Below are 24,772 nucleotides of genomic sequence, written 5' to 3'. Positions count from 1 at the left end.
AGCACCTCCTAAACACACTCGCACACTCTCGGTCACGCACACATAAACACATGCCGACACAGCAGCACACACTCCTGTGGCCGCACTCTTGCACACAAAGAGTCACCAGGGGAAACCTGAGGGAAGATTGGGGAAGGCAGCTGGGCACACGCCAGTTTCAAACAAATGCTTGCTTATAGCTCTTAGCTTCCTGGCACCGGTTTGACATCAGTTTCTTCAAATCGGTGCCGAGTCGCTATGTTCACTTTCTTTAACGTAGAAGATTTATAGAAACGCGCCATTCACGGGCAAATGAAACTCAACCCAAACGCACTTTTTCACATCATCAAAAGTCAACCTCAGAAACGGTTGTGTGTCCACAGTTGAAAAGTCAAGGAAAACTCCTAATTACTTTTAATGGATCGCAGGAATGTCGGGGCTAATGCGAAGGACCTTGACAGTCAGGTGTGAGGAGAGTGGTTAGTGTCTGCTTAATAGAGACCACATGACCCTGCCCGTCCTGTGGGGCTGTCGGCACAGTAGGGCCCTATTACCATAATAGCATCGAAAACAACACCAAAGTGATCCAAAAGCTGCCCATCAGCAGAGAGTCACGGGAAGGCCATGTATGGCTTAGTCTGGGTGAGAGGGCAAGGAGAGGGCTTGAACCTAAACAGGCTGAGGAGCTGTACACAAATCTCTCCCACGAGCAGCAAACTATGTGAAGCGTAGAGCAATATGAGCCTATAGGAAACGTGTCTGGGCCTTAGGAGATTTTCACCACAGGATGACAATGAATCAACCAAATGGGACTATACAAGCGTAGAAATAAAAAAAAAATGGGTGCGGGTAGGCATCATTTTTTAGTGAGAGTGTCTCGTCTACTCGTCTAACGACAGAAGCTTGCACATTGTATCTGTCATCATGGAAAGCCCCTTTGACATTCTGGGAACAGCGTGTTGGCCCGCAGTTGCTCCCTGGAATCAAGCTCTCATCCGCACTTGTCTAGCCCCCAACGCACCACGTTAACAACTGACCTGATGGACGGAGCAGAGAAACAGCTGCTGCTCTACAAGCTACTGGAATGGGAGACAGCAGGGGGGTCACGCTCCCACTGATGGCCTTACCAGACGCGTCAGACTCAGGGTGTATATACGCTATTTCATGTCCACTCATGTGATGTGAAGTGTTATGTTAAATCAGCAATGTCATTCTATAAATATTACAAGTAAATGTTCTGCATTTCAATTTTAACTTGAGAAAAAGTATGTAAAAAGTCTTTAATTACATTAAAGAGTCAAAAATAAAAAAATGGCCACAGGGAATGACACATCATTATAGTATTGGTCAATGTTATTCATTCAAAATGTAAGCATTACTTCAGGGCAAAGGACATAGCGACATTAATGATGGTTTTATTAGTATTATATACCACACAACATTAAGTTTACAGTAAGCATAAAAAACATAAAAAGAGCAGAATGTACTTTTTACTTATTCGCCTATTAATTAATTAATATACAAATATATTTGTTTTGAGGCGTATTTATTGAAATCTCTTTCTTCCTTGTACATACTTTCACAGTCAGAGTGGATCATGTACACAGTGGAACGTGAAAGTGTTTTTTATAGCTCGCTCTCTGACCCCGAGCGTTATTAGAGGGGTCAACATTTTCACACTCTCGGCATGCAAATGCAGAGTGAAGTCCGTTTGCTTCGCTGCTTGTACCGTGGTATATTTTTATTAATGTACCTCAACATCAAAAGATCTAAAGTTGCAGCTTGAGCCTATAAAAACACGTCTGTTTCTCTTTCCCAGTGCACAGCGGGGCGAGGTTCACCGTTTTCACCCACAGTGGATGAATGATTCCCTGGGAAGGTCCGTCTGCGCCAGTCAGTTGACCTGTTGGCAGTGACTGGGAAAGAAGGAGGAGGGGGTTTCCTAGGAGAGCCTGGCGACGCCAACCCGACTAATGTTGGGCCTCCCGGCTGATCAATGCTGTTTTGCAACCTCACAGCTGACAGGAGACAATGAACAACACACTCTGCTAATAGGCCGTGTGTCCTCCGCAACACCAAAGAAGAAGAGAGCTCCCACTATAATGGGGCGTATTTATCCATGAACTGGGGTCTCAGCAGGGACACTGTGAACCCGAGGGCAGGAGTGTACAGGTCAGTCAGAGTTGTCAGGCCTAAGACTCGATACTCTCTGTTAAAATGTATGTTTTAAAATCATGCTTTGAATACACTTATATTGCTTTGAATTATTTCAGAAATTAATATAAATGTTTCTATTAGAGTTCCGTGAGAGACCTGAGTTTTCTTTTCATTTATTTCTTCCCTTTTATTTCTCTGTAATGTCTACGTCATTCAAATACCAGCTCGAATTTAACAGGCTCAAATACTGGCAAGCCCGCCCACATCACTCCTTGGTCCCCGCCCCCTCTCCTCGGCGTGAAAACGATCAGAGGAGGCGGCTCTCACGTTTAAACTGTTGCGCTGACCCTCTGCTGACAGGACACCAGCGGAACTCTCTTTTGAGAAGGAGTACTATTGATTGTATTCTTGGAAGCAAAATGAAGCGAAGCCACAATTACAGCTCCTCAGAAAGCGACCTGGACGACATTGTTGAGGTGGAGAAAGATAGTGGGGACGAAAATGGGTACGTTCAATTTTAAAATAACCGCTGAATCGTGTACTATGATTCATTCCAGAAACTGCGATATATTTCAGCTTGTGTTTAATGTGTTGAATTTATTTGTTTATTTTAATGAGTTATCTTGCCAATTCTCATTAAAAAACACTATATGTTTTTGTAAAAAAGAATGTATTACTGTGTTACTTTTCAGTGTACTTGATTCTCACGGCTCGATGTCACCCTCCACAACCACACAAGTTCAAGCCAGAAAAAGGCGCAGAGGGGTGAGTGAACTCATGATCCCTAGTGCCAAGTTGCACACTGCTGTTGAGATGGATCTAATTGTCTATCTCCCACCAATGATTTAAATTGAAGTCAATTGTTTCTTTTACCCATTGACAGATTATTGAGAAACGAAGACGTGACCGAATCAATAATAGTCTGTCGGAGTTGAGAAGATTGGTGCCAAGTGCTTTTGAGAAACAGGTAAAGTGCTTCTGCTTCTGTCCTCCCGGCAGGGGAAGCCGCACATTTCCTTATGCATTCGTCTTTTCTGCATGGACACTGTAAGAAAATTCATTAAAAGTGAAAACATTCCTTTGAATTTCTCTGCAGGGAGCTGCTAAACTGGAAAAAGCAGAAATTTTGCAAATGACAGTCGACCATTTAAAGATGCTTCATGCCTCCGGTGGCAAAGGTAACATATCATTCATTTGGCTGTTAATGAGACATGAATAAATGGTTGTTGTAATTCCCAAATGCTAAAAATAAGCTGTGGTTCTAGTTTCTAACCACTCTGCTATCTTTCCCCACAGGTTACTTCGAGGCTCACGCTCTTGCTAAGGATTACCGCAGCCTGGGCTTCAGGGAGTGCCTGGCCGAGACGGCTCGCTACCTGAGCATCATAGAGGGTCGGGATGGGGCAGACCCCCTCCGTGTACGCCTGGTGTCCCACCTCAGCAATTACGCCTCTCAGAGGGAGGTGCAAACTGGTCTGGAACACTTAGCCTGGGGCTCTGCCTACGGGACGGTGCCTGCTCACCTCCCCCACCCCCTCCTCCTGCAACGCCCTACGGGCAGGACACCCGCATCCAGAAGCAAAAGTGGCCTATCCTCCTCTTCCCCGGCCTCTTCCACATCTTCCTCCCCCTCCGTCGAGGCAGCTGGGACATCGAGACTCGGTGCGATGCCCCCCACAGAGACCCTCAGGGTGCCTCCTAACGGTTCGTTGGCCCTCGGTCTGTCTGCGCCGACATCCAAGCTTTCCCCGCCGCTGCTGTCGTCGCTGTCATCGCTGTCGGCCTTCCCCCTCTCCTTCGGCGCTTTCCCTCTGGTGTGCCCGACAGGTCTCAGCACCGTGAGCCCCTCCTCCACCCTGTCAAAGCCTTACAGGCCATGGGGCACGGAGATCGGGGCCTTCTGAAGCCAACGACTAGACTGATGGCAGCAGCTGAGCTGTGTCCAGCACCGCAGACGAGAGAGGAAAGCCAGCCTCTTGTTTTTATAGCAATGAAATGAAATACGCAGGAAGAAAGCTAACTGATTTGATTTTATACAAGTATTTAGAATAAGAAAGAGAGGTCTTTCTCAATATGTCATTACTCTGAAGAAAGGAATTCTGAATGATTGGATGTTTACTAATTTAGTTAACATGCGCTGTCTCCAGCATGAGGACAGATATGAGCCATGAATAGTTTTACTGTAAGCTATTTTTTTTGTAGACCACGTACTGAAATTTCAGCATTTGTCGGGCGTGGGGGTCCGTATTTAACGTAATGTAGAGTTATTGAATCCGGTCTGCTTCTTTAGTGGTATCACTAAAGGAAACCGTAAAGTGAATAAACATATTACATTTGCCATTTTTTTTAAACTAACCACGTGAGAATAGGAAAATTACATTCTTGTATCTATTTGTAATATTTTTGTACCAATAAATTGAATGTAAAGTATAAAGTAGGGATTCAAACCAAAGTTTTTGTTTATGTTGCATTGGCATCTAAACGCTCCTCATTTTTTTGTTTGTTTTCATAATGACCATTTTTTTTTTTTACCATGTTGTAAGTAAACTGTCATTTGTATGAGCAGAACGTCCTCCCTCCAAGTGATTATGACCGTATCTTCCCAAATTACATGAATTCCACAGGTGCATTCTTGTTACAATACTGTGGAAGTTAATCATGATAATAGAGTCCCGGTTATTGAGTGCAAGGCGATTCCTATACTGTGTGCCAGGTAAGTAACCAAATCTGAGAGCATTGTTGCCCATATGAATACCCAGGAAATCATTAAGAGCCAGAGGAAATCCTTTACAATGTTGCCCTGACCTCACCAGCTCGGGTTGGTCTGAAACGGAGACAATAGTGTGAACAGGATGGGGACTTAGGAGGAAGGCGGTTAAAAAGTAACAATAACATACATAGACAGATGGACCAATAAATCATTGTTCAACTCCTCTGTATTGTTTCTGCTACGTATGAGTGACACCGAGCTTTAGAGGTTCGCTGTTTTGGAGAGTTTTCTCCATCCATGCAACACCTCAGGCCTCCAGCAGGAACAGAGTTTTCCTCTGAGGCTTATAGGCTACATGCTATTAATATAATAAAATTGTCACTCTTCAAATGATCGTCAATTTAAAAGTGTCTTATTTGATGTTGTGAATGCTAATATATAACGCAAACCGTGGTGCTTTTAAATGAGGACTCTATTTCAATTCCAAATATAGTTTCTCAGAACAAAGAACACAAATTATTTGGATCATTGTAGATTCTGTCTTTGCAATCCCCCTACTGAAGAGACATAAAAACAAAAAAAATCAATCAAGGATAATTTAAAAAAGTTGATTTTTCTCCACTGTTGGCATTCAGCATATTAGGAACTTTGCCCCTACTTTTATAAGGTCATGGGCTCCAGCTCGGTTTCCTCTGCTTAAAGAAATCTGCCACTGCCACCTAGTGGAGGATCAAGGATTCATTCGTTTAGTTTATCCTTCAAATGAACAAACCTGAGCATACTTTTAAGTATACAAATAGAATGAAAAATCAACAAGGGGAAGATGGTGAATCTCAGGTGGTGTAGATAACTGGTTCTTTTATTTGTCGGTTTACATTATCCCTCTTTTAGCACAGAAAAGTATTAGATGGTGCATGCCATGTTCACAGAACCTCAAATCGTAATTCAGCAAAGCTTTCACAGAGAAACACAAGCAGCAGAGAATGCAGGCAGATATCAGTGGTACTGTATATTAAAAAGAGACTAGTTCAGTGGGCTGAATGTAAAGCATCCTGCATCCATTATCCATCTAATCCCCTAAAGAGGGCAGAGGCTAATGCTGCCTTGTGGTAAATTTGCATTCACACACACACCCACACAGACATGCCTTGTGGTGACACTGTCAATAATAAGGTGGGACCAACAGCACATCCCAATGTCGAGGACCATGTGCATGGTACCAGCATGGTGTCATAACATTCAAGAGCTTAATGGCAAAATACCGTGTATGAAACAGAGCTTTGGATTTGGCTTGAGATGGAGTCATTGTGAAATGCCGTTGTAAGTGTAAATGGGAACCTGCAAGGGTATCAACATTTGCTTCCATTGGGCAAAGACATTCTTAATAACAACAAAGGACCTGTCAAGTTCATCATCAAGCTTATTTCAGAGGAGGTGGACTCGTTATGCATCTGTGGAGTTCTGCGTGTTGTTAAGTTCCAAGTGTCGAGGATGAGTGGGTGTGCATGAGAAAGATACAGATGCGATTCGGTGATATCTTGAGGAGTCTGTCTTGTAGGTACACCGACTGTCATTCTTTACAAAGACACAGAAACATCATCATCATGACACAATCAGGAAACACTGCAAATGTCAGTCTACAGCCAACTCACAACACCGACGGCTTTCACAAGAAGAATGGTGGCGGAGTCGAATTTCAAGAACCGAAACGTTAATCAATGTTTGAAATTGTACAGCGCAGTACAATACAATCTCTGTACGTGTTTCACCTACCGTGATAGATAGAGGGATAGAGAGACAGAGAAATAGAGAGAGAGACTTTAAGAAAAGAAAAGTATTTACAAAACAATAGCCGTATTCTCACTTGTTGTCTAACATAAAATTAATTCAACTCACAAGATGAGTGTTAATGATTTTTGTATCCAATGATAATACTGATAGTGGTAAGTAGTGGTGGTGTGGTGTGTTGTGATGAGGTCGTGAGGTCCTCAAACCTCTCGGCCTCCAGGTTTGGGTGTCTGTTGGGCGGGCAGGGCAAGGAAGGGAGGGGGGACTGGATAGGGGGAGGAAGGTAGGGGGCGTGGGGGGGGGGGCATCGATGGACCATGGAAATCAGGACTTGTGCGAGGCTCATGCTGTCAGCTCTTCCCTCAGCTCTTTGTTCTTGCGCACCAAAGCTGCATGTCTCTCCTGAAAACACAACAACAACAGAGAGACAAAGGGATAGCGATCATCCTGCGGCGCCCAAACCCAGTTTAATCCCGTCCAAAGGTGGATTTGAAAAGAAAACACAAACTAAGGTCGCTGCATTTCTCACCTTCTCCTGCAGACGCTCAATCATGGCTGCCAGATGGGCCTCACGGTTCTCCTTGATCTGCTCCATCTTCATCTGGAGCTTCTCCTCGGCCATCTTGCTGAAGTTGCTGTTCTCTTCCATGGCCTTTATCAACACTTCCCTCTCATGGTCTCGTTTTTCTGCCAAAGCCCTCAGCACCTGGGCCTCTTGATACTAAAGACACATGGCAAAAAGCAATCATGTTTGACCAACTATTTATTTGGAATTGTTTAAAATATAATCCAACTTTGAAGCTACAGGTTAAAAAAAAAAACCTGCCTTCCTCCGGTCTTCTGCAGCTTCCAGTTTCTTCTCAATGTCCTCCAAGGAGATATCCCTCTTTGGGGGAGTGGGCAGGTTGTGGGCCACATCTGACACTGGAGACAGAGGCTTGAGGATCACCTCGAAGGCCTGGCCAGAGGCTCGCTTGTTTATAGCCTTCACCTCCATGTCTGTAAATCAGACAATGATGATGTACGAGTCCATGTTTAATGCCACAATACAGCAGTCCAACAAAATGCCACTGATGCTAACGTCTGTAATTACAGGGTAGAGAATACTTCCAGCGGGCAAAAGGTTTGATCTAAAACCATATCAATTGATCCATACCTTCAAACTCACAAGCAGGCTTGTTGTGTGCCTCTGGGTAGAAACAGGAGCAGATGAGCGAGAAGACGGACAGCTCCTTCATCTTCTCTTTATATGCTGTGGGAAAACAGACACAACACAGCATCCTGAGTCTCTCCATGTTACTCATGAAGAAATAGACATGCTAAGTCTGCCTGTCAATACCAAAATTATATACTAAATATACTTGAGATACAGAATATCCAATTGAAACTAAAGTAGCATCAAATGACCAATACATCAGGAATGTGCTGTGTTGTTGAACAATTAATTGGATGAATTGCTCCAATTCTTTTTGGGGATCTTATTTGAGACATTTGATTCATGTGCCTTTCCTAATATCCTCTTGTAATCTGTCCTAGCTCTGAGAATAGACCGGCCAATCTAAGATTTTTAATTTCCTGCCGACATGTTCACAATAAGAAGCATACAATACATACAGTATATCTGCCCTGAGTGCTGCCCACACAAAATGCTGCTGCTAAACAACGTTGACTTTCCTCAATTCCTCCATGACTATCTTTAAAGTCCATGCCCTGTGCTGCATTTGTCAAAGTGCCCACATGGCTGCTGAGGGAGGACTACAGATTGTCAGTGCTGCTCAGCCTTCTGCTGCAAAGGCCAGTGCGTGAGCGGCCCCTTGCTGCAGGGCTGGCCTGCCTCCCACCCTGCCACACACCTGTCTCCTCCGCTTCATCTCCGCCACCGCGCGCACACACACACACGCACACACACACACACACACACCAACACACACACACACACACCACATTGACGGCAATCTAAACACACTGCTGTATTTTAGAGGGACCAAATGAGACATTTACGTTAAGGAACCACAGATACGTGTTCACAGGCTGTGCAAAAAGCCGAAACGAATGCTAAATGCATGGCCGACAACAATAACTGCCCATCAGAGGAGATGACTAAGACCCATGCTGTGTTATTATGTGGCAACATAAGACTCCTTGCGCCCGATTTGCATTTGTGTAGATGCTAAACGTTTTTTTTTTTCTTTTCCTGTTTTGAAATAATTAGCAGCATATCACTCCAAGCGGGTGATGTCTCATTGGCATTGAAGACATACGGAGAGCTATAGAGGCACGGATTTTTGAGGCGAAATCACAAATAAATGACCCGATCTAACAATCGCGTTCGAGAGACGTTTTAATTACAATAAGACGTTCAAACATATATGCATCAATCGACTGTAGCTGAGTAATGTGGAAGGCCGACGGATGGAGCCCTCCCAGCTGTGCTGTCGGCAGCTCAGCATCTTGGGTGGGGTCCGTCTGCATTATGCTGCATGTCGGGGGCCGCTGTAGCAGCAAACACGAGTAGTAAATACAAGCTGCCACCGGCCGATGCGTGTTATCCATTTGGTAAAACATATATATATCGAAGCCAACGACGTCGTTGACGCAGATGAGGAAAATGAAGGAGACATTCCAGTAAGCTGAGGGTGCGATGCGCGGCGGCTCGAGAGCAGACATTCTCGGTGTCGTTAGAAGACTCTTCAGACAATAGGCGCACTAGCGATGGAGAAACCATCAGATTAAATGTGTAATTTTGATCATTCAAATGCAAACATCAGTGGAGCTTTATACGGAAAAAGATCCGCCATAAATGACTCAACCCATCACACCCATGCGTCGGTTCGACCATGGCCGTTGTGTGCGCGCTTACCGGTTGCTGTTTTGGACATGGCTGATGTATTTCTCCGCAGAGGATGCTGTAGCTCTGTGCAGGTGGAGGGCGATGCTGCTTAAGGCACTGAGTCAGCGAATAGACCGGGATAGGATGGGATGGCGAACAGGAGGTTGGCGCGCACGGGAGCGCGCAGGCAGACCCTCCTCCAGTCCGATGACGCGCAGGGAGAGTTTTTCCAGCATGCAATAGGTGAGCATAGCCAACTTAAAGCTGGCTATTAAAGACCACACACAGCAATTCATCAATATGTTCTTCTGAACGGTTGCTTGCAACTTATGTTTCCTTGGATCCAGATTTAGAAAATAGGATCACAATATCAAAGTGTTTATGTCTCAATTGATATTGCAATACAAAATAAAAAATGCAAATAATACTGCAGACTATTTTATTATCTGCTTTGAACAGGAACTATTATGCCTAAATTGATGGACTTCAGAAAGAGAACCAGGAGCAGTTATTTAACAGATATCAGCCAACACCTGTGTATCGCAAATTTGCAATATGTATTTTTAGAAATTTACATTGAAGTGACACAGAGAAGGCTGTTCATTGTCATTATAACTTCATATAAGCTGGCCTATCTGAAGACAGCAGACAAATGTTTTTGAGTTGGTGTGAGCTTAGGAAAAGGAATGACATGTGTCAGATTGATAGAAATCAATAGAGATAATCATAAGGAACTTCACTTTCTATAGGTCGGGTCAGCATGTTGGTCATAATGCATCAAACCTCCTGCTTGAAGCAAAACTAAGATGTTGAACTGTATGAAGATTATAAGAAGTGAGAACATTGAATTGCATTATAATTTAATAGTGTTAAGACAGTGGAGTTTCTTCTCAAAATTGATTGACATTTAGAGAGGTATATGGTTCTGAAGGAAACTTCTAGACACATTGCATCTGCCAACTTTACAACCCAAAATACATATGGCTTAATTACACACATAAGCAATACCATCAAAAGGGCAAACATTTATCAGTCTTTTTTTTCAGTCTTCATTCAACACTGATGACAGTTAACGGTACTTGTTGTTACAGCATCTTCTTAAAATAGACTTGCATGAAATCCTAACTAAATTCATGTTTTATGGATAGAAGCTTTACTTATAAAACAAAGGCAGTCTTAAAAATGTTAAGATGTGCTATGTTACTACATGACAGCTCTAGTTTAAATTGTTTTTAAGTTGAAAAAAGATGACTTGAAAAGATTATTTACATTTTTGAAGTCCAAGTTCCATGAGCATATTTGTAGCCCCCAAAAAGCAGCTAATGTTGGATTTATCCCTGCTGGCCAGTAATCTGGGAGACAGTTGATCATTCTTTGTGTTCGGTAATACAAATTTGAAAAGATCATGGCTTGTAAGTGACGGTGCGTGCTGCTGTTTGTGCAGTGTTAAGCCTCCATTTTGTAAATCAAACTGCTCAGTGCGAACAATAAGCAGACTGAGAGGAAACTGCTGTTTAGTGGAAAAGTAAAGGGTGGTTGTGCATCTGTTGTCACAGTCACTGATAACATTGTTAGTGGGGCGGCTGGTCCCCACAATAGCTGATCTGAAGTAGGAGAGATCCACTTCATCGGGACACCTGGCCACAATGTCGACAGAGACAAACCTACATGAGGGGCTCCTCATCATCATCAGCCTTCACTGATCAGCTGGGATGAAGGCAGGGAAGACAAAGTAGCCAATTCTACAGACCCCATACCGCTCAAACTCTTTATAATCTTAACCTTACTATGGAGTAAAACTATGGTTGCACACATGGGGGATGTGAACACAACAGGGACAGCTCTTAGAGGGCAAAACCTTGGAGATATAGAAATAGAATGTACTAAGACAAAAGATAAATAAGTTAGTATGGATTTTCAACCTCCAGCGAGTACTGGAGGTATTACACATACGGCTATTGATCAGAAGAAAATCATGTTTACAAGAAATGCGATGGCTGCTTATTAACAATGTAATAAGAGTTGCACTTAGCTACAAAGTGCTTTTTTCTTCAACTGCTTCTTAATGTAGTGGCCAACCAGTATCTGGGGACGATGCTGGTAGCTGTGGAGAACCTCTGGAGAGACGTTCAGTTGATCCCCTTTCAGCCGATCCAGTAATGTCACGCAAACCACGGCCGCTTTAGGCACACACAAACAATGTTAGACACTCAGAGAGAGACGTGATGACTCTGCTTCTACACAGTGGAAATGTATATTTTCTTACCTCGTAGACCACTCAGCTTGCACATAGCAGCAAAAACAGATGACTCCATTTCAATATTGCAGACTCCTGCTTCACTGGCTCTATTGAGGTATTCTTGTTTGTCCTTCACGCTGTAGGAGCAGAAGGCCCCATCCAAACGGGCTTGGCCTGGGGGATTGACCGAGCAGACAAGAAAAGATTGCAAACGATGAACATTTACTGAGATGTGATTCACAAATCAATGCAGCAGACAGTCCTACCTTCATAGAAATCCAGTGTACACATGGTGTTGCCTGCCATGGTCTCAAACTGGTCCAGCTCCTTGCTGCAGTGTAACAGCTCCTCGGCCAGGCTTGGGTCGAGATCAGTGTTGCGCACCACCGTCTTCCCCAAGATCACCTGCTCAAACTTGGGCAGGAAGGTGGCATCCAACGACTGCTTGGTCACAACAACTGTGCCGGGCTCAAGGCCTGAACAACAAAAACGACAGGTGAGATGAAAAAGAGAAAGTATTCAAAAAACATACTGGACTCGTACAAAGTATATCAAGAAAAATAGCTAACATGTTCATGTTAAAATGAAACTTCTTGAACCTCCTATTTTTGAATTATTTCATCTTTCACAGTTTTTATGTTATTTGCGTTGAATACATCGACAGTCACCTGAGAACCATTCCTGTGGAAGTTCCCGCTAGGTGTCTCTCTGGCCACAATTGGCAAGATGAGATTCAATTAGATTAACAGAGTGAAAGCATTACCAGCCACAAACTGTCCCTGCTGGTAAATACCAGTTTTCTTTCATACTCAAAACTGGTCAAAATAAACATCAGCAAAACACAAAAGGTTGTATTGGATGAGACCAGTAAGGGACTTTGGGCTCTATCTACTATCTGGTGGTAAAACAGGTGACAAGTACTGAAATTAGCTTTACTGTCATACCTAATTAACCCATCCCATTTCTAGAAGCACAGGGACACGATCCTTGTTAACCCAACACATGAATATTCAGATGTATTACCAGTCAGTCACGACACAAACAACATGTTTTGACATAATAAGCTTACCTATTCCACCTGATGTTCCAATGCGAAAAATTGTGACATTGGTGCAACAAGCGTGATGGAGGAGCTTTATCAGCTCATGCAACATTATGGCAATAGATGGGATTCCCATCCCATGCTGCAAGATAAAGCATAGACGAGTTTATTAATTGTATTGTTTTTATTTTGAAACAGAAGCACACTCGGAGGGATTATTACGGTTACTACGACTTGAATGTCATGATAGGTCTTACGTACACTGACAGAGAGTACAGGGCCAACTTTGTACATAGCATAGCGGTCTGTTCCAGCACAGATGTTTGGGTACTCTGCTTTGGGATCTTCCAAGCGGAGCTCGGCAGCAATGTACTCAGTGAATGATTTCATTCTCCAAGGACTGCCCCCCACACACACAAACTGAAAGAAAACATGCACACAAAGTGTTTGATTTGTTCTTATTGCAGAATACCAACAGTATATTATATAAATATAATAATATGATTTTTACATCATAAAAATGATTACTTTGACATCGCCAAACATAGCTGGTAGGTTGTGAGTTCTGGTTCCAAAACCAAAGTGGTACAGGATGTCATCGTTCATTTCTTCCAGGTGTGGGTTGTGCACAAAAACAGAACTTATGGGGGATAACAGATTTAGTAGCAGACTCAGTCAGATGGAATAGCCATTTCATGTTACGTCATTCCTTCATTTAGATGGTGGATTTAACTATGGACATTTTGGAAGATGTAGTTTGTGGTGTATTGAATCATACAGTTTTTTATTTATTTCAACCTCATAGAACTATATCCAACATAAATATTCAAACTATTCATACTACATAATGATAATTATGTAATCTTAGCTTGTTGAACCCAAGCAATTGAGTAATTTGTGTAGTTTATCTAAAGAATGAGGAATTGTATTAAGAGAGAAAATGTGATTTATGTGAAATTAGCTCTAAGGAGGAACATTATTTACCATTTTAAGTTATAAACCACATATTTGGTGGTTTATAGATAGAATGTTAATGTGTTTTTTTCATTTGTGGCTCCACCGCAAAATTAAGGTTAGTAAAATGATTAAAGATATCATTTAGAAAAATGTCAATCCTTTGAGCTCGGTCCATAAAGAAGCTCAGCCATTCGTGATTAAAGGTGTGAACTCAGTGTTAACGTGTACTTGCACCTGCTGCATGATTCGGTCCCCGGAATGTCCTTTGGATTCATTTTCCTGAAGAAAAGAAAACCTTTGTACCGTCAAAATGACTCGAGAATCAAACGTGGAAGCAACAAAGTGGACGGGTATGCTTCACCGTAAACGTTGCGAGGAATTAGTCCAACCGCGCACACAATTAAGAAACATTCTATGAAGTATAAACGACCCGGATATAGACTGCTAATCAGATATCGCTGTACACAGCACTTTGTGGTCGACAGCTCGCGAGAGATATTCTTTACGTTGGGGATAACGAACCCACCAAATCCACAAAGCTACGTGACAAACGCGGGATAGTCAATTACCTTTTGGTATGTTGCTGTTCGACTGCCGCTTCCTTGGTTTTTGACTTAATTAATTTCGCCCTTGTCAAGTGGTCGTCACCGTAACCGGAGCCTCCAGCCGACAATGACGTGACGCGGATTACGTCACGAGCGTCCTGCTTAGCCCATTCATTGAACGTGGACCTCTAGGGCTCGGCACAAAGGTGGCTCAACAGACGTGCAGTCACAAAACGCACTGATGTCCGCACAGTGAATTCAAGTACATGGAAGACTGTTGTCAATCTCAATAAAATGTTAACTAACACTTGTAATTGTGCTGTTTTTGTTCTCAGAGACGGCTCGCACAAAACAATTGCAACAGACTGAATGACTGAAAACTACCTTCAATAACATCAGTTTGTTTGTAAGTGACTTTATAAATCACAGTTGCCCTGCATGATGATTCAGAAAATTAGACATGCCATTTCAGTAAATACATTTAGTAAGATACAAATGATTGAAGATGTATAATTAAAGCTGTCTATTTACACATTGAACACCCAGAAAGAAACATTTGTCTGATGCCTTAAGCCAAATATTCACTCTCACTTCAGCTCTATTTTGGTCCCTTTGCTGCAGGGTAACTAGAGTGGCTCTAATAGAGTATTTTTCCTCAAAAGAGGTGGTAGTTGAGGCAAGACACTACAATACTTCACAGAACTGAGGAATACTGCACGGTAGTCAGTCTTAAGCTTGAATTTTATGTGGGTAAGGAAATATTGTGACACAAAACTGTTGAATCAAACATTCCTTTATGAAAGAAGCCAACATGTGACACTCTACTGTGATGCATTACATGTCAATCCCCCGACACCAGTTTCTAACAAATCGCCTTTAGTGTATTTTTTTTAAAAACTATTCTTCTTTTCAAAATGTAAATATAAGCAAACACACAATCCTACTTAAGCAAATTAAGTGGTGTTAAGTATTATGACTTGCAACATCACCTCAAACTGTTATGAGTCACATGCATAAATAAACAAAATTTAGTGTAATTAAATTAACCAAAAAAAGCAAACGGCAAACAAACCACAACAACAAAAAAAACCTTTAGGGTAGTGAATTCCAGTTCAAATTTCTTAAGGTGAATGAAGCTGTTCTGCTGCCCTAAAAAAAAAGAAAACAATGAAATCTAAGTTATGTATTGAAAAGTTTACACTAATATGATTAAGATACCACACTGAACCCAACACTGATTATAAAGCATACAGTAAGAAAATGAGATACAACAGTTAATGAGTTGTGTGTGGCTGGGTGGTAAACCGGTTACGGTAAGAATTGTTGACACACTGTCATACAGGTGGATAGCCGTAACGACTGTTGCTCTTCGGCAGGTAGCAAAATATTATTCATCCCTCATCCCCCCAGGGCACAGCAGACGTAGCGGTTTGTCTTACCTGTATCAAGATGGGAGTCTTGGTTCCAACTTTATAACAACAATTAATAACTTAGAAGTAATGCTCTTTAACAGGGTAAAACGCCACACTACAACCGTAAATGACCCCACCCAACTGCATGCTGGGTACTGCTCGCCCGCTATCAAAACAAGAGCAAACTCCGTCTCTACATGAAAACCCGGAAAAGAGAAATGCAGGAGGAACAACGAGAGACTAGAGATGCACCAACACAACGTGTGCCCAGGAGAGGGCACACGTCTGTTTGTTTGGAGGGTTTTTGGTTTTGAAAAATCTGATGTAAGTTAGATCAGAAAACAATTTATTGCCAAGTTTGTTAAGCCTCTGGTATTGCCGCTCGTCGCAACACTAGCAGCCACAACAGCTAAGGCGCTCATGTGTTAACTCGCTGGCCAGTTGCGAGCGAGTTGACCAGCGAGCAGTGATCAAAAAGATCGTGAACAGCTGTTCAAGTGGCAGCTGTTCTTTTCTGCGTCAATGCTGTGATACCACAAATATCATACAAAATACCCTGATGATTTCTTGGCTATACTGTCCAGCCCTAGAGTTGTTTACATCATTACATCAAACTCACATGTCTTCGTTTTCTCCGTTCCATCTCGTTTCATGAAGCCTTAGATGCCCAAGGTCTCTCTGTTAAGATGATATGCCAACATAATTCAATCCAAACAGCAGTTATGGTTATAATTTATGGAGGATGCCACCATGAAACCAATTAGCAACATCCAACTTACTGCTGCCGTTAGGACGATGGGGTGATTTGGTAAGAATTCTGGTTTCTTCTGGGCCTCAGGACAATTTGCCAGACCAATTAAAAAATCTCTTGTGTAAGATATTCTGCCTAAGACACACACACACACACATTTTATATACACGTATACACATATTTAGAAATTAAATATATAATTTTGATTCCCTTTGCGTTACCTTTTTTTTGTTTGTGGAGGTTGACAATCTTGTAGAACTCATCTATGCCAATTGTTGTCTATCAGGTGCAAGGTTTGAATAGATTTAGAAAACTGAAATTTGTCAAAATCAAGTGCTTCCCAAGCAAATGATGAGCTGAAATGATTAGTTGATTGAAAGAGATAATCAAACATTGTGATAATCCATGGTATTGTTTATCATTCATTACCAAAAAACTGTCAAACACTGTTTGGTTTGACCAACACCAATATTACAATTTGTTGTTTTTTTAAAAATATTTAGGGAGATGCTTAAATGAAAATGTTGCAACCCTAAAATATAATTTCCTTTTCTTACCTCTTGAGTCTCTTCGGTCAGTGCCTGTGCACATGTAGCAACATGTATTTTGGGCTCTGAAGAAAAAGATACAGACATCATATGCATGCCATTATATATGGGGGTCATGAATGTAAAATTGACGACTTTAATATTTCTACAAGTTTTACAAATTAAGCAGATTGCTTACCAATTGCAAAAGGGATGCAGCGGCGAAGAGGTCTTGCAGGCTCCAGATGTTTTTGGAAGAGCCTTCTCCTTGATACCTCCATTCTGGTGTCAGTGAGGTTGAAACATGCTTTAAATCTACATCACTGTGCAGGACGGGCCTGGCCTATACTGAGCAGCGCTGCAGGACTTCAGTCAGACATTTTAAAAAAGGGTGCCGACGCTCAAGAGTTTGAAAATGTATTGGGATTACTTTTTAGATGAAAGCCTTTAATTGATCTAACGTTAAATCCAAGACACAGCAGGTACCTAATAAAGTTCTTAAATGTTTACAAAAATATACCAATTAGCTAGCTCTTCAATATTTTGGATCATTTATTGAGCTATGAGCTATGTTCATTAATATTACGCTAATAATATAATAAAATGTGGGGCTGTTGCCAGTGAACAGGGGCCTCAAAGGGTTAGCTACGTGTAGCTTAACCGTTAAAGTGAGGAACTTAATCAACTTGAACTCAACTAGCTTAAGTGTGTTAATGGAAACGTATGCAGCTTAAATTGATGAGCGCTGTGAACAGCAAGGCTTTAAAACTTCTTTCAAAAAGTTATGTCTAATTTTGAATGAAAGAAGCAGGTTTAGAAAAAAACGTGCTGAAAACGTCAGTTGGGCACCGCAGTGCTTGATGGCAGACCTCCGGGGACTGAATGAGACCAGCGGCCGGACAACGTGTCCTGAGACACTGCCGTTTACTTTATCACCGCCGGTACGAACGACTGCAAGCAATCTTGCGTAATTACCTGAGCGACGCAATTTAAAAAAAATGTTAAAAAGTTATCGGCGAGGGATGACAAACGCAGCTGATTAACGATGCAAAAGTTTAACTCTACGAAAGCAGGATTCCAGTCAGCGACATTACCGGAAAGTAATGAGTTGTCGGCTTATCGTTATTTTACTTCAATTAGAGTTGATTTTATGATGTATTATTCACCTGTAGTTTTAAACAGCTCCTTCGGCGTGGTGTTCTTGCCTGCAGTGATCACCACACCAGTGACATGGTAGTCAAGGTAAAACGATGGCTTCCGGTTGACATTTTTCAAAATAAAATTATTCTTGGACGACCCCTCTGTTGACAACGTTGTCACATTACCATCATTATCATTACCGCAGAAGAAATACGTTGTAAATCAGCCCATGAGCACTGATGGCTTGTTTGAGATTGCAGTGTTGTTGTGTCGTGGATGAGATTTATCCATTGACATATGCAGGCTTTAGCATTGAACATGTGCTGGCAATGCTGCAATATGGCACATAAAACTGTACTTAATTTCTCCAAAAATATTCACTAACAAGGTTTATTGCATATATATTAATGACCCAAAGAAAGTGCATTTAACTGGAATCATTATTTTGTATTAGAATTAGAAATAAACTAATCAATACAATTTTGCAATGTTGTAATCAAACTTTTTTTTTTTAAATGGTAAACTGGGTATAACGTAATACCAATATATAACAACCAAAACTTGATGCCTTTTAGTTCGTAACTAAACAGTATGTTTCTCCCCCCCATTCATTTACCATGGCCAAGCAAAAAGAAAACAGACAATTCAAAATGGTATGTATTTTATAAAATTAACACATTTTACACAATTCCATTTATGAATATGCAATTGAAATACACTTTGCAATATCTTGGTAGTTGAATCAAACAAAAAACATTATTGTCAAACAGAAAAAATCCATACTTGTCGTGCTTTCACTTTAGGATTAGCATAGAATGCTAAACACATGATCAGTCTAGATTGCCTAATCAAAATTTAAAAAGCAGCAAGACAAAATTATATATACAGAGCAATATTTGCTGTAGTTGCATTCAAATACTGCAATTTCACACAAAGAGCAAAATAACAATCATATAGAAAGATGACCATTAGTACCCTTAAATAAACTTGTTTCATCATCCTTGTGTAAACGTCCACAGTACACTGCTATAGCACATACAGTACCATGAAAGAGGTTTTTCTATTACACAAGTACAAGATGTATCTTCCTTGGACCTATGGGTCTTCCACTCAGTTCATCAACCGCTGTCAAAGCCTCCTGACGGGACTCGAATACTGCAGTTGCAGTGCCTTTAGATTTTCCCCTCTGGTCATACTGGAGTGAGACCGATTCAGGGATAACACGAAACCCATAGCAAAAGTCATAGATTTCCTCACTTCGAATTTGAAACGGTAAATTAAGTAGCTTAACGCAGGTAGGACCGTCAAACCGCTGCATTGAAGGCCCAAAGCCACCAGGCACACCATTACCTCGGTCTTGTGGGGTGTATGGACCTCCTCCACGGGGCTTGTAATGAGAACCGCCATGGATGGGAGCCTGTGGGTTAGCCATCTGTATATTACTATCTTGAGAAATCATGAAGTCAGGGTAATCTGCGTCGACGGGGTGGTGGGGAGCCTCACTTCTCCTGCCGGAGAACGGCTCTTGTCTCGGCATCGGCTCCTGTACAATTGGCTCTTGCACCAGTGGCGGCTCAACACCCAGCTGCCGCATCTCAGAACGCGAGATGCACTTCAGGATCACCTCTGACCCAAGAAACCTTTGTCCATTGAGAGAGAGTGCGCTCATAGCCTGAGCCTCAGACCCAAAGAGAACCAAAGCCTTTCCAACTCCAGCCCCTTCATGGTCACGCAGCACAAACACCTTGTCCTCCGTGATATTGAACCCAAGGAAGAAGTCCATGATCTCTACTTTCCGCACATCAAATGGCAGGTTCCACACAAACAGACACATTTTATCCAAGTCATAAGACGGGGGTTGATCATGAAACATTTCCGAGGTTCCAGGAGGTCCGGGATCCGTGCTCTGAGATTCCAAAAGGGCGATCATTTTCTCCCTTGAGATTGGCCGCGTATAAATCCATCGGTTCAAAAACAGCCGTTTTTCTGGCGATAAGGCATCACAATAGTCTCGCAGATTCTTGAACAGCACAAATGAGGATCTAGTTTTTCTCCCATCACCATCCATTAGGTACAGGATCTGGTCTTCCTCAAGCTTTGCATTTCGAAAAAGCCTTTTTATTTCTTCTTTTTTAGCTGTATATGACAGGTTTTCTACCAAAACGCAGTATTCATCATCAGTAGCCGGCGCAACGGGACTTCGAGCAACAGCTGATTGTGACCTCACAGGAAGTGGATTCCTCTGCTGGCGAACAGGTGATCGTTCCCTTTCAAAGTTATCGTGCAAGTTGATGGCCATTGACACTTTACCTGTAACCCGACACCAATCGGCTTCTGTGGTTGGCGATATCTCGACGTACCTCGAGCCAATGTATCCCCTATCCCTCTGCAGGGCTCCATTTGCATCCTCTGGGGTAGCAAATAGGACCAGACCTTTCCCATTATTTGATCCATTTGCATTTTTCAATAAGACAATTTCACGAATAAGTAAACCAGAGAAAAAGTCATGCACTTCCTCCTCGGTCACAGTGAAAGGCATTCCTTTCAGAAACACCCTCTTCGGGTGGAGGGGAGAATATTCTGATCTGCTCACTGATCTCCTGCCCAACTCTGGGTCGGCAGATCTTCTAGCATGTCTTGCATTTTCCTCAAGTCGCATCTCTTGATCCAGGCCCTCATTAGTCGTACTTTTCTCCAGCATGTTCTGCATCTCTGCTTTACTACTTAGTAGCAATGTAACAGTTGCCCCCTTGATGCAACCTCCTGACCGCGTCATGGCTCTTCTTGCATCTTCATCCGAAGCAAAGATAATGAAAGCTTCTCCTCGCTCTCCACCAATAACATGCACCCCTCCATTTGGAATTTTGAGGCCAGTGAAGAACTTGCGAATATCCTCAGAACCTGCCGTGACCCTTAGTCCCTGTAAACGGATGACGACCGCCATGCTGATTTACAAACAACAGCACCTGCAGACAGAGGGGTATAGAATAGCATTATTGCCAACTGAGCTCTGTTAGCTCAGCACCCACTTCCTGGCATTCCAATGTAACGCCGCTGGACTGGAATAGCAGTGAGATTAAAGACATCAGAAGAATGGGACACCAGTGCAATCAGTGACCACATAACTCACTTTCACCAGGAAGGAATTCAAATGTGCAAAGTTGACATAATTGTACATATACCATAGCTCCCACCTTATAGAGTAAAGTCCCGACCCAGAAGATTTCAATAATTCAAACACAAATTGTACTCGTTTATATTCCTTCAAATTCCAAGCAAGCCTCAATGCTTCATCGCACATTCATTGGTACTCCAGATATTTTTTTTGTTTTTCCAATGCCAAGCCTCCACCAGTACATGAAAAAATGCAATCCCACTTCTACTTACAAAGGATAAAGGACAGTGAGTCAACACAATCTATCATAGCCCAATCATTTTGGCCTAGCCCTTCTATTAAATCCCTACGTAGGTGAAATATTATAACCCATCATATGCAATTGAACTAAAGCAGTAAAAGTACATCGGAGAACCACAAGTCACTTGGCAAAACAACATGCTAGATACATTTGTAGACAGGAGGCCGTAGGCCTCTAGACGGGAAAAGTGACAGTTCACGAAGAACTCCCCTCGACTAGAATTTCACATTTTCAGATCCTTCCCTATGGTACTTGGGCAGAATCCAGGTGATGCGCATCACAACGTCAGGTCCGAGAAGTTCCCCAGCAAGTAGTTCCGCTTATTCAACCGACAGAATGATCCATGAGACCAGCCATGTTTTCAATGCACATGGAGGGTCCTTCACAATGAGAGAGCATTGTTTTCAGAATAAGAAAATGCTTCATTTGCAACACAGCTACTATCCAGCAAGAACAATATCACCTTTAGCATTGCAGAAACTACAATACAACCAAAAAAGCGCCAAATCTGTCAATCAACTGGACCACAAGCCAAAAGGCACCGACAAGTAAAAACCACAAGTACATCATTAGGTTTAGTAAATATTTCTATTACAGTGTTGTCAACCCAACTATCAATTTTACATGGTAAAATCTAAAATACCATCTGCTTATAGAACCAGCCAATGCCATCCAAATATGCCAGTCATTCAGACTAGATAGGAGGCGTTACATGTTAAATTACAACTGCTCACAGCGCTAAAATGTGAGGTTATTGCATGTTTTGTGGTCTGAGTCGATATTCCAACTGGAGCCTCAAGTTCTATAGAATTACATAAGGATCACAAAGGAGTGACAAGTTCACTCGTGACTTCCAACGGATGCCTCCCTGGTTGCTGCGAGTAATTTCCGTAAATGGCAGACATTAATAATAATGTGTATATTATTACATTTTTTAAAGATTAATACATGTTCTATTACAATTTTCAACAACTGCCTTCACCATGAGCAACCAGGGACGCATCTGGCTGAAATTTCCCAACAAGCAATTCAATTCTATTGCACATTTGCAAAAAATAACTGAAATTAGGAAGAGCCAGTCATATCGACCACATTGCAACCTTGCTCTGACAAAATATCCCATTCGTGGCAGAACAAACAATTCTGTGGATTGCATTGTTAGATGATCTACACCACTGCTGCAGTGTGTTCATTCCAGAGGTTGGCATTCTGGTTAATCCGACAGCGGCAATGTCCCCCCATTGCCCTGCCCCAGTCATGCTCTGCTCGCCTCAGCAACATTTCCTCTTCTGTGTGCTCTGGCGCAAATGGATAAGAGTATATTCTAGCAGTTGCTGTGTAGAAAGTGTAATCGTCTTCTCTTCAGAGTCCCTATTCATTCAATATGGGAGCGTAGCCAAAACGGTCGTCCATCCATAAATGGGTCCAAATAATTTTTCACCATTCAACGGTCAGGGTTATGACGTTTTCTTTTTACCAGTTCTGCTTCATAATCCTTTTTTGTGCAATCAAACGAGGTGACTACCAGAGCACTATGCCCACACTTCCCACGATGCAGTGAAAAGCCTTCTGCATGAATTAACCTTTAACCTTTGAAGTGACATGCAGTTATTTTGCATAGGACGACACAATCCTACCAGCACCAGTGACACAAAAAGCTGCTTGGTTTGCATGCCTATGATCAAAAGACCACAGTTAATGAAGTGAAATCAAATAGCAATTCAGATTACATAAAGGGCTGTGACGCGGTATAACTCGTAGCTACCGGATTCAACACCATCAAGCTCCAGGGGAATGCAAACCGTCCCTGAATGACAAAAAGGCAACTAATTATTAACCAATTTGCCACGGTGATCGAAACTTCTTTTCAAAAGCCTTTTGTAACGTTAGCTAGTTCGTGTCAAAAGTTAGCATTACTCGCAGAGAAAAACGAACAATGGCCAGTTAGAAAATTAAGTTCGTTATATATATATATATTTTTTTTTAATTGGCTTGGACAATAATGTACTAATTCACTTTATGCCAACCAACACATCTTAGCCACGCAGGCCAAACAGTAACGTTACGCAAACGCGTATGACGCTAGCTGTACTGCTAGTAAGCGTGTTGCCATTAATGACGTTAGCATTTTATCCGAGTGCGTCAAAATAAGGTGACAAATAACGTTACGTAACCTCAAACTAATATAACGTCGTGGGACAAAACTGTTAATTATCGAGGAATGTGGCGAACAGTGTGCAGGTAATTTGCGTTCAAACGTCGATATGACGTGAGCTACCGATAGCTTTTAAGCTAGCTAAGGCTCTAGCTTTAGCGTGAAGGCCAACACTGAGCTGCGGCCACGAAAATGCAACGTTGATCTTGAGAAATAACACCAAATTATAGATAACTAACTGTTACCTAACCGACGAGACAACTTACACAATCAACTATCAAAGAGACCCGATTCAAAGTGAGACAGCAAAGTGTCGGATCAGTGGAGTTTGGCTTCGGGTTGCTTTCTTCTCAGAGTACATCGGGGTGTTTTTCTTCCTCAAAGCAGCATATGGCTGTCCTTAACCCAACGCGATGAGCGAATGTCGCCACCTACTGTATCGGGGCAGGTAACGTCATCATGGCTCTATAACGTTACATATACAATATTGACGCCTATCTGCAATTGCGTGTCCTGTCATTCAGTGCATTTTTTCCTTCACGAAGCGACTAACCTTCAATATCGTCCTTGCAGTTACAAGTCCCACGCTCCTCACGATACACCATGCTGTGTTGGTTCCTGTTTATCGGAGTAAACTTAATCATACATGTATCCTACACGTCCCCCTCTGACAGCTGTAGATTTTCTGGGTAGGATACCACTAGATTCTACGATAATCAAAAACATTTTAAGACAATTTAAAATTAGCATCTAAAACATTCTAAGTTCTTAGTTTAGTTTAGAGGTCTACAGAGAAACCTCATAACAGACAAGACCTCCTCATGGTTGTTGTCGGCGGAGCACACATTGAATAAACTTTTTCATTTTATCAGAGTATGCCATTTGCTTTGCAGCTTGTGCACGCAGCAAATCGAGTTTTATCTGTGTATATGGTTCCATTCATAGATTAATATTCAGACTAAGTAAAGTTGTTCGCAATTCACCGAGCCTTGGCCTTGCGCCTGCCTTCAAGCTCCATTGCCTGCCAGCTAGTGGGATGCGTCCATGTGTATCCGTGTGCTATGTTAATATTGTATTCTGTAAATCGCTATAGTTGTTGATTGATCGGAACGGCAGTGAGCTCT

At 42.1% G+C, this 24,772-nt stretch overlaps 5 protein-coding genes across 6 annotated transcripts; 1 reads left to right on the top strand and 4 right to left on the bottom strand.

The window, feature by feature from the left end:
• The first annotated feature begins 2,020 nt into the window (after positions 1 to 2,020).
• On the top strand, positions 2,021 to 5,240 carry LOC119198183 (hairy/enhancer-of-split related with YRPW motif protein 1-like). The gene is made up of 6 exons (XM_037455096.2): positions 2,021 to 2,151; positions 2,361 to 2,641; positions 2,829 to 2,901; positions 3,020 to 3,103; positions 3,233 to 3,314; positions 3,433 to 5,240. Exons 2-6 carry the CDS (start codon positions 2,556 to 2,558, stop codon positions 4,038 to 4,040), a joined length of 933 nt encoding a protein of 310 aa, XP_037310993.2. The 5' UTR covers positions 2,021 to 2,151; positions 2,361 to 2,555; the 3' UTR covers positions 4,041 to 5,240.
• A 439-nt stretch (positions 5,241 to 5,679) lies between these two features.
• On the bottom strand, positions 5,680 to 9,665 carry stmn2a (stathmin 2a). The gene is made up of 5 exons (XM_037454373.2): positions 9,495 to 9,665; positions 7,791 to 7,886; positions 7,461 to 7,633; positions 7,164 to 7,355; positions 5,680 to 7,036 (listed from the first exon to the last, which is right to left on the bottom strand). Exons 1-5 carry the CDS (start codon positions 9,511 to 9,513, stop codon positions 6,977 to 6,979), a joined length of 540 nt encoding a protein of 179 aa, XP_037310270.1. The 5' UTR covers positions 9,514 to 9,665; the 3' UTR covers positions 5,680 to 6,976.
• Positions 9,666 to 10,059: 394 nt separating this feature from the next.
• upp1 (uridine phosphorylase 1) lies at positions 10,060 to 14,896 on the bottom strand. The gene is made up of 8 exons (XM_037454372.2): positions 14,272 to 14,896; positions 13,937 to 13,981; positions 13,274 to 13,385; positions 13,007 to 13,165; positions 12,773 to 12,887; positions 11,970 to 12,179; positions 11,731 to 11,877; positions 10,060 to 11,644 (listed from the first exon to the last, which is right to left on the bottom strand). Exons 2-8 carry the CDS (start codon positions 13,975 to 13,977, stop codon positions 11,493 to 11,495), a joined length of 936 nt encoding a protein of 311 aa, XP_037310269.1. The 5' UTR covers positions 13,978 to 13,981; positions 14,272 to 14,896; the 3' UTR covers positions 10,060 to 11,492.
• Positions 14,897 to 15,024: 128 nt separating this feature from the next.
• On the bottom strand, positions 15,025 to 24,119 carry gra (granulito). Of its 2 annotated transcripts, none has more exons than XM_037454375.2 (7): positions 23,915 to 24,119; positions 17,137 to 17,219; positions 16,968 to 17,023; positions 16,632 to 16,689; positions 16,439 to 16,545; positions 16,279 to 16,337; positions 15,025 to 15,396 (listed from the first exon to the last, which is right to left on the bottom strand). In XM_037454375.2, exons 2-7 carry the CDS (start codon positions 17,216 to 17,218, stop codon positions 15,369 to 15,371), a joined length of 390 nt encoding a protein of 129 aa, XP_037310272.1. In that variant the 5' UTR covers position 17,219; positions 23,915 to 24,119; the 3' UTR covers positions 15,025 to 15,368. The 2 variants fall into 2 exon arrangements, with proteins under 2 accessions (XP_037310272.1, XP_037310271.1); XM_037454374.2 differs by lacking the exon at positions 23,915 to 24,119 and adding an exon at positions 18,104 to 18,518.
• rbm12bb (RNA binding motif protein 12Bb) lies at positions 18,722 to 24,266 on the bottom strand. Its single transcript, XM_037454371.2, has 2 exons — positions 24,202 to 24,266; positions 18,722 to 21,043 (listed from the first exon to the last, which is right to left on the bottom strand). The coding sequence occupies exon 2, from the start codon at positions 21,019 to 21,021 to the stop codon at positions 19,141 to 19,143; it is 1,881 nt and encodes a 626-aa protein (XP_037310268.2). The 5' UTR covers positions 21,022 to 21,043; positions 24,202 to 24,266; the 3' UTR covers positions 18,722 to 19,140.
• Between the last annotated feature and the right edge of the window lie 506 nt (positions 24,267 to 24,772).

The sequence above is a fragment of the Pungitius pungitius genome, chromosome 11, assembly GCF_949316345.1.
Source record: "Pungitius pungitius chromosome 11, fPunPun2.1, whole genome shotgun sequence".
Taxonomy (NCBI): domain Eukaryota; kingdom Metazoa; phylum Chordata; class Actinopteri; order Perciformes; family Gasterosteidae; genus Pungitius; species Pungitius pungitius.
Note: the sequence above shows the minus strand (reverse complement) of the source record. Positions and strands in the feature narration are given on the sequence as shown.